An 8,776-nucleotide genomic window follows, 5' to 3' on the forward strand; every position below is an offset into this window, starting at 1 on the left:
GGGCACCACCGGGGGCGAGGAAGGACACCGGCGACTGTCTACTTGTTTATTCCGAATCTCAGGGTCAACTGTTCCAAAAGCGACACTATAGTCGGTTACAAGTTAAAGGGGCTGTGCAACAATATTAACGTTGAAAGAAGTCGCAGCCTGTAATTTTTATCCTATGTGCCTTGCCCTAAGTGACAGAAAGCACCCAACCTTCCTCGGAAATGTTGCGATTTCACTAAGTAATTGGACATTTTAAAACTCTGTTTTTACCGGCCTGTAGCCGCACAGCGGTGGTGGTCGGAACCACAGGGCGCGGCCGGCGTGACGTAAACATGACGCGAGCGTGACGTCATGTGGGGAACGTGTAAAACATTGGCCAAGTTGTGCAATTATCTGTAAAACATAAGGCTTATTTTAGAGATCTTGTATTGACATAAACAAATGTATCGAAAGTATTCTACCATTCACGAAATATCATTCGAAGTGTCTAGCGTTACGTCCGACGTAACCCAAGTTACGTCCAAATCTCCGCCTTTCCTAGGTTCACGGTGGAGAGGGGGGAAGCGGGGGAGGGAGGGTCGGTTATACGCGTTCGAGTGCTCCGTTCGGACGTAACGCTAACCACAGGGAATATTATTATTCGTAGTTTTAGTGGCGCCATCTATCAGAGGTCAACAAAATCATTTCTGCTCTGTGGCGTTGCTCACTTGCGCATGGCGTGAGGAACGAGCAAACTTTCGGTTTTCAGTCTCTAGTTTGATCTTCCGCTGCTAACGTCAACAATGCCGACCGGGTGCAGTGTTCCGCTGTGTCCGAACCGGTCTCCAGGTAGCCGCCAGCTCCGGGAGCGGGGAAGAGTCATCGGCTATCGCATTTTACCGCGTGATGACCTTCGCCGAGCTGAGTGGTGTCGGAGGATCGGAGGAAGGACCCCGGAGAGGTCGAGCCCGCGTGTGTTCCGATCACTTCGATGAGGATCGTGACTACCGTCGCGTAGGAAGTGTGCTTCGCGATGCCGGGCAGACCATGAAGGATGTCCGTCTGAAGCTCGAGGCGGTTCCGTCGCTTCGTTTGACCCTCACCAGGAAGCCTCCCTTTTCCCCAGCCGACGATCCAGCGTCCAAACGTCAGCGAACTCTGGTGAGTGCACTGTTACGATACAGTGAGCGGCAGACGGTCAAAAACCTTTAGAGCAGCGGTTTATCGAACATTTTCGGTTTCTAGGTTGATGATCCGGTTGAGGAGATGGACTGCTTCGATGACCAGACTCCTCGTGACCAGATGCCTCGTGAGGGCAGGTACCACTGCCGTCACCGAGCGTCGACAAGCGACGCAGCGCTTCAGGTGGACCCACCGACTGCACGCGACGCAGCGGTTCAGGTGGCCCGACCGACTACACGCGACGCAGCAGTTCAGGTGGAGCCTGCGCCAACTCCGAGGCCGCCTGTCACGAAAAACAGCTCGACTAGGACAGACCCTCGGCTGGGAAAAAAGTCATTTAGTAAGCATGGAAAAATCTGCCCGTATTCGTCTGCTTGACGAATACTTGCCGTTTTGGAGCCGTTTCACACCATGCATACAGTTGGATCACTTTGGACTCAGATGTGTGCTCAAAAAACTGTTTCCTTTATAATTCTTGAAATAATTTCGGATCCTGCAAAACATGTCAGGGACCGTAACTGCCAAAGCATGCATGCACTTCTGCTTGGCTGTTGAGGAAATGTTCTTGGCTGTTGAGGAAATGTACCGACAAGAACATGAAATGTTCTTGTCGGTGGTTCTTTGAAGTTTAGCAATTTTCTTTTGCGGCTCTTCCGCACTGTCAGTTTGGCCACCCCTGCTGTAGTTGATGTTCATTTCAATATGAACGGAAACTTGGTAGTTCCGGTTTATGAGGTTCTGAGAAGTGTAGTCTTGTGCCAGAACACTATTTTGTAGAAGCTTGTTGTAGTCAGAAGCAGAAGGAAGAACCGAGCATGCTAACCCCTTTCCTTCCTTCAGGCACGCAGGTAAATGTTTACGCGAAATGTGTGTCCAGCCACTGGGTCCAGACGGAAGGCTCGGAGCTGCCTTGTGGCAGCAGCAGTACTGCCAGCAGCAGCGGCCACAGCACCAGCAACCATGCCACCATCACCACCACCACTCCAGTGCCACCGCTTAGCCCGGCCCTGGCACCCGCCATGAGCCCCCACTCAAGTGATTCAGAGGAGGAGGAGGAGGAGGAAGAGGAGGAAGAAGAAGAAGAAGAAGAAGACGACGACGACTACGATGAGGATGACGAGGACAGAGGAGACCCCCTGTACGAGCCATTCGTCAAAAAGGGTTTGTCGAGTAAGAATGTTTTTTTTTTAGATAAAGCAGGCTAGACCCGAAGGAATATGTAGTTGCTTGCTTTACAGTGCAACTAATACTACGGTGGCAAATCAAAAACACGACGTCTTAGATCACTCGGTCATCAAACGCAATATTTGCTTGTTACGAAAGGTGCTATATAAGTATGTTCAGCGCGCGCAGAAATCTTCTCGGAGTAGGTTCATTGGGTTGGGGAAAAGAAAATGCAGTGTGCCACATAACTTGCACTAGCAAGACACCATCAATTTTTTTAGTAGGTCATATTTGATGTAAGTATTAGTTCATTTTGATCAAACACTTGCACTTTGAAAATTTGTAGTAGTTGTAAATAGTGCTGTCTTCCATAAAATGACCCTAACATCTATTAGTCAATTGCTCAGACATGAATGAGGCAATAATGCTCTATTCTTTTTGGTGATGTGAGCACAGAAGTTACTCAATAAATCTAAACACTGATAAATTTTCCAGGGATGATGCCACCACAAGCGGGGATCCAGGCTACAAGGAGAGGAAGCTTATTGTATTTGAGAGCTGCTTACGCCTGTTGTTTGCAGTATGCCAGACGTGCCACAGCAGCTGCTCCGTGTCTATGAAAGTAAGAGGCACGCTCCTGATTGTGCGCACCTCTTGTCCTGCTAAGCGCACACAAGCGCACACACCGCTGGGACATCCAGCCGTGCATCAAAAGAAGGGCTGTTGGAGACCTGCTGCTCTCATCGCTCGTCCTGTTTACGGGTGCTTCTCCAACAAGAACCCTGCGGCTGTGGCGTCTCATGAGTATCCAGGTCATCTGCAGGAAGACCTTCGTCAATTACCAGCGGGTCATCTTGATTCCAGCAGTCGAACAGGTGATTATGATGCTATCTGATTATCTTGACCTGATGTGCTTCTACATTCGCATGCAGAGTTAACACAAAATATATTTATGGTTTTCGAGAAATAAAAGTTACAATAAACATATCGAAAAAAAATGTTTTCCTAGCTGCGCAATGTGCGAAAGATCGTCTGATTTTACGTGATCGCCTTATGTTGCATAATCAGATAATGTTATGCAATCACGTATGGTTGCGTGATTACAGAACGGTAATTGACACCATGCAGTTGAATGATTCAAACTGATTTATTGGGATATAGCTGGGTCTGCCAATCATAACCGCTGCTTTTCCCGCTTTGCTAGTGATGTTTCTGCTGCTGTTCGAAACACACAGCTAAAAAAGTATTTTTCTCTACGTAGCTCGTGGCATATGTGCACTATTGGGCAAGGCATGTGGCAATTGCCTATAATTTTCATTTGGCTCTGAAACAATTTAATTGTCATATTGGTGCTTTCATCTCACAATTAAAATATGGTGACAGAGTATGTGTAGTGAGTGGTGGGAACAGAAGCTCATAGACCCAACGACAATCCCACCAAATCGCACTGCACACTCTGTGTCACCAGACGTAAACCGGAGGATTTTAATACAGAATGTGTTTGCGGCTGGCTGCTAACACTCCGTATAATGCTATTCTGAAAGGGAAGCCTGAAACGAAAGTTAGTTACGGAAGCGACGCAAAATCACCCTTTTGAAAAAGAAAAAGACAGGATGTGCCAGGTTTCGAACCAGGTTCCCTCCAGTCGTTAACGTGATGCTATATTCGCGGTCAGCTTTCTGCGGATATCCGAAGAGAGGAGGAAAGCACGTCTAGAGAGGTTGGCGCACCCTCTCCCCTAGCATTGGCTGCATTGCCACAGAAAGCTGACCGCGAGTATACACCATCTGTTTTAGCAGCGCAAGAGGGAAAAGGGGATCGTCCCGCAGCTGTGGACGCTTTTGCACGTATGGTGGGAGTGCGCTCAACCAGAACAGACACCAACTTTGCATTCCACTCACGCTGGAGGCAGGGCTGTCTTTTGTAGATTATGCACAATGATATTTGCAACAAATGATTTGATTGGACCATTAAGGCACAAACAGTGAGGCGACACATAGCACCAGTGTCCTGAATAGAGCCTACGCAGGCTGCCACAGCTTACTGATGACAAAACCTCCGGAAACACTGACGGACACTTTCAAAACCGGGGGATGCGTGTTGTAAATCACCCTTTTCGAGCCAACGACTGAAAAGGTATACTATACGGTGACAAGAAGATAATCCAGATGATGCTTCACCTCCAGCACGCGCCCACTGCCTTTCGACGAGTTTTGGCAGCGCGTACGGTGAGGTGGCGGTATACACGTAGAAAGCTCGCACTGGAGGCGGAACATCTCCCTGATTCTCAGCCTGTCGCGGTCTATAGCTATAAAAAGTACCGGGTGTTTGGGAAAAACACAAACCCGGCTTTTCGCACCGCAAAATTAAACTAGACATTGCGGGGAGCTCCAACTCCGTCAAAACGTAGCCCCAGCCGTTCGAGCAAGATGCCGAAATGTCGACCCTTACCATTACCGGAATAAAAAGGTAGAGGTAAAAAACTGTTTTCGCCTATGAGAGGACGCCGTCCGTGAGAAGCCTCAGACGAAATGCCTCTGTTTGTGACCGCATCTCACAGATGGCGCAACTTGTCCTCGAAACTTCCCGCGCTCTCCCGCTTGCCTAATCCGCAAGATTGGCGGCAAAGTTAAAATACCTCCGAAAGTATTGTATTCTTGCCCCCCACTTTGTCGGTTATTAAGAAAAGGAAACAAACCTAAATAAAAGCGCTGAAATTGTAGTCACTCGTGCTTTTTTATGAAAATGTGTGCCTATAAATACCGAAGCAGACGTCGTCTGCTTCTGTCTTCCCGAACGCCGACAGTCATCTACGCGCACCTTACGGCCACATTCAAAGTCGGTGTTCTGGATGTGGGCGGGGCGCTTTGCAGAAGAATGTAGTGTCAAGAACAAAACGCACGTCTCCCACATATCTCCTCAAGAGGAAGAGCTCCGCTTCGCCATCGTCGGGGCCTTCGAGGCAGATCCCCACTTGTCTCGGTGAAGAGCCGCGCGTTGGTTCGGAGTATCCACGCACACCGTGCGCAAAGCTATGGGCAAGATCCGCCCGTACAAACTTGGCCTGATTCATGAGTTTTTGCCCGGAAACTACGAGAACCGGCTCGAGTTTGGCCGAGGCAAGCTCCTCAGGATTGCGCAAGATCCATCACATCTGCAGTTTCTGTTGTTTAGTGATGAGGCGACATTTTCGCTGCACTGGCAGGTAAACACACAGAACTGCCGCTATCGGAGTTCGACGAATCCGCACTGGGCTCTCAAGAAAGCTTTGCAGTCACCGAAGGTAACAGTTTGGTGCGGAATCTGAAAAGAAGGCGACGTTGGCCCCTCTTTCTTCAACAATAACGTAACTAAAACCACCTACCTGAAGATTATGCAGGATCAGTTCTTTCCCGAGTTGAAAGCACTGCAACGCAGCGGAACGTATGCATTTTTATGACTGATGGTGCGTCATTCCACTGGTCGACGAGTGTAAGGCACTGGGTGGACAACACCTTTCCAGGACGCTGAATGGGCCGGGGATCGCCGAACATGCTGTGGCAACCCCGATCGCCGGATCTCACGATATGCGACTTTTTTGTTTGGGGGTTTGTGAAGTGCCAGGTGTACTAGGGCAGCATCCCCACACTCGACGCCTTAAAGCAGCGCATCAAAGCAGCGTTCGCTCTCTTCATGGACGAGATGTGAGCTGCTGCATTTGGAGAGTATACGTGACAAGGCTTGGCCTCCGCACTTGGCGCCTGGTTCCAACCGAATTCCAAATTAGAGCCGTAGTGCCCTGCCTAGAACTGACATGACAGCAGTCTACGGAACGAACCCACACCTTCCCGTCAATTTTATGGTTTATTTATTTTAATACCCTGAGAAATTAAGGCCCTTTTTAGGGTTGTCAAATACTGTCGTCACGGAGGCTAGACACTCTTGACGTGCCTTCTCTCCCGTGTCTCTAAGTGCCCATGGAAATTGGATTCTTTGTGTGTGCCCTCTTCTTTCCTAAGATATAGCTCACTTTATTACCTTCATCTCACACAGTCCGGTACCGCATATAACACCTGCAAATCAGTGAAAGGCTCACGTCACAACAACAAAAATGAAGAGGCAGCTGGTGAAGCAACAAAACATTTTTATCCAAAATAAACAAAAGCATTATACGAATAAACAACTTAGCGAGGCTAACCCGAGTTAAAAAAAAAAAAAAGGTCCATTAACAACCTGGAATTGTACCAAACCGAACGGAGCACGTGAGAAACAGTGTTGCGGTGCTGTGGCGCAAACCGCCAGACCGAAACCGAAACTATCCAAAAACTTCGGCCGATTGAGGTGCCATCTGTGACATGCGGTCACAAACAGAGGCATTTCGTCTGCTGCTTGTAACAAACGGCGTCCTCTCCTAGGCGAAAACAGTTTTTTACCTCTAACTTTTTATTCCGGTAATGGTAAGTGTTCACATTTTGGCAACTTGTTCGAACGGCTGGGGCTACGTATTGACGGAGTTGGAGATCCCGGCAACGTCTAGTTTATTTTCGCGGTGCGAAAAGCCGGGTTCGGATTTCTCACAAACACCCGGTACATCTCGCAGACTCACTATACTCCATCTCAGTAGTTCCCCGCTGCAGGGCCAAAGCTACTGAGCGTACAAAGGCGGCAATCTTGCGCGGCGGAATATAGTACTTGTAGTAAGGGTTGTTTCCTTGTCTGTATCACCATAGATACAGTACTGGCATGTACAGTAATGCTGTAATACTCCTCTGTGCCTGATAACGACGATAATTTAAGCTGTTCGGCTTTGATATTTCCGTATATATTTTTATTTTGTGCAAAAACATCAAGAAATAGCCCTTTATGTTTTCGTTTATTGTTTGGCAAAAAGGCGATAAAGTGATACTCCATAATTAATTATCTACCAATATACTGTTTATAAATCGCAGTAAGTGACTTCGTCGATAGCTTAATCTATATGAGTAATTAAAAGCCCGGTCACAACAGAGCGGTACACTGCAACGGGGTGGTTCTTTGCCCAAGCCGCTTTTCGCAAAATGGCGGCATGCGCTGAATCGCCTGTGAGGTACCAATCAAATGTGCTTTATTATCTAAAACAAGCGAAGCAGTTGGCGTTGAACGTGCTCGGAGTAGTGCAAAAATAATGCGGCAAGGGAGCGACGGTAAGTTCCATAGTTAAGAGAACAGTAGCCCTTACGAACATGAGCGAGCGCTCCCTTTACAAATGGGCCCCCGAGCACAAGGCAGGAGGCAAGGTGTTATCGCCGAAAAGCCTTTGGCGTGGTGGCAGAGGACGCGAAAGACAGAAGAAACGGGACGATCTTGACCTCGGTGTGCTGCGGAGGGTTGTTCACGGCTTTTTTTCGGAGGAACGAGACTCCGACGGTCGCCAAACTGGCGCGACACTTCGAGCTGGATGACGAACTTCCATCCGTGTCAGTGGCGACAATGCATCAAATGTTGAAGAAGCTCGGCTTCAAGTACAAGAAGCGGTCCAGAAGTGCACTGTTGATTAAGGCGACGAATATTGTGCAGTGGCGGTGCAAATACCTTCGCGAAATGAGCGAGCTTCGAAGACAAAAGAAAAACATCTTTTTTACACCAACGAGACATGGGTCAACGCCGGTCACAAGGTGGGACAAGTATGGGTTGACACGGATGTCACGAGCGCGCCTGAGGCAAAACGTTCCGGGCTCTCCACAGGACTGCAGAACTCCACTGGCAAGGGAGGCAGGCTGATTGTGACTCACTGTGGCAACGAGAACGGGTTTGTTCTAGGTGCCGGAGAAGTGTTCTGCGCGAGAAAAGGCACGGAGGACTACCACGACGAAATGGATAGAGTCCACTATCACAAGTGGTTCACTCAGAAACTGCTCCCTGCTCTGCCACCAGGAAATGTTATTTTCATTGATAGTGCACCTTTTCATTCTGTGAAGGAAGAGAAGGTGCTCTGCATGTCAAGTCTGAAAAAGGACATTGAAGCACGGTTTTCAAAGAAAGGTGTGACCTGGAGCACCGATATGGTCAAGGCAGAGCTCATGAAGCTTGTAAATGCCGTCAAGGTGGAGGGCGATACTTATCGCATCGACACGATCGCCAGCGAGGCAGGTCACACTGTGGTACGTCTGCCACCGTACCATTGCTAACTTAACCCAGTTGAACTTGTGGGGAGCAATGTGAAAGGCTTTGCTGCCTCTGCAAACACTACATTCAAAATTAAAGATTTGGAGCCATTTGTCTGGAAGGGGATACGACAAGTGACAGCCGAGAAGTGGAAAAACGTTGTGAGTCATGTCGTTGACGAAGAAAAAATGATGAGAAAAATGGACCATATCATCGACGATTTTGTCGATCGTTAGCGACCCTTGATTATTGGTCTTGCTGAAGACGCCACAAGCTCTAATGAAACAAGCACGGATGACGAAAATATGGGGTGTCAACCTCTGTGACGGGCTCTAATCGA

General features: G+C 48.5%; 2 protein-coding genes across 2 annotated transcripts; both read left to right on the forward strand.

Moving 5' to 3' along the window:
- Nucleotides 1-770: 770 nt before the first annotated feature.
- On the forward strand, nucleotides 771-2,228 carry LOC115313585 (the record flags this gene model as incomplete). The annotated part of the gene is given in 5 exon segments (XM_040216705.1): nucleotides 771-909; nucleotides 912-932; nucleotides 935-1,128; nucleotides 1,213-1,489; nucleotides 1,990-2,228. Coding segments are annotated over 5 exon segments (870 nt in total), but the record flags the coding sequence as incomplete, so codon positions are not given.
- Nucleotides 2,229-7,456: 5,228 nt separating this feature from the next.
- Nucleotides 7,457-8,459, forward strand: LOC115313586. Its single transcript, XM_040216684.1, has 2 exons — nucleotides 7,457-7,475; nucleotides 7,849-8,459. The coding sequence occupies exons 1-2, from the start codon at nucleotides 7,457-7,459 to the stop codon at nucleotides 8,457-8,459; spliced, it is 630 nt and encodes a 209-aa protein (XP_040072618.1).
- The last annotated feature ends 317 nt before the right edge of the window (nucleotides 8,460-8,776 follow it).

Source organism: Ixodes scapularis, unplaced genomic scaffold (genome assembly GCF_016920785.2).
Source record: "Ixodes scapularis isolate PalLabHiFi unplaced genomic scaffold, ASM1692078v2 PGA_scaffold4__175_contigs__length_147842914, whole genome shotgun sequence".
Classification (NCBI taxonomy): Eukaryota; Metazoa; Arthropoda; class Arachnida; order Ixodida; family Ixodidae; genus Ixodes; species Ixodes scapularis.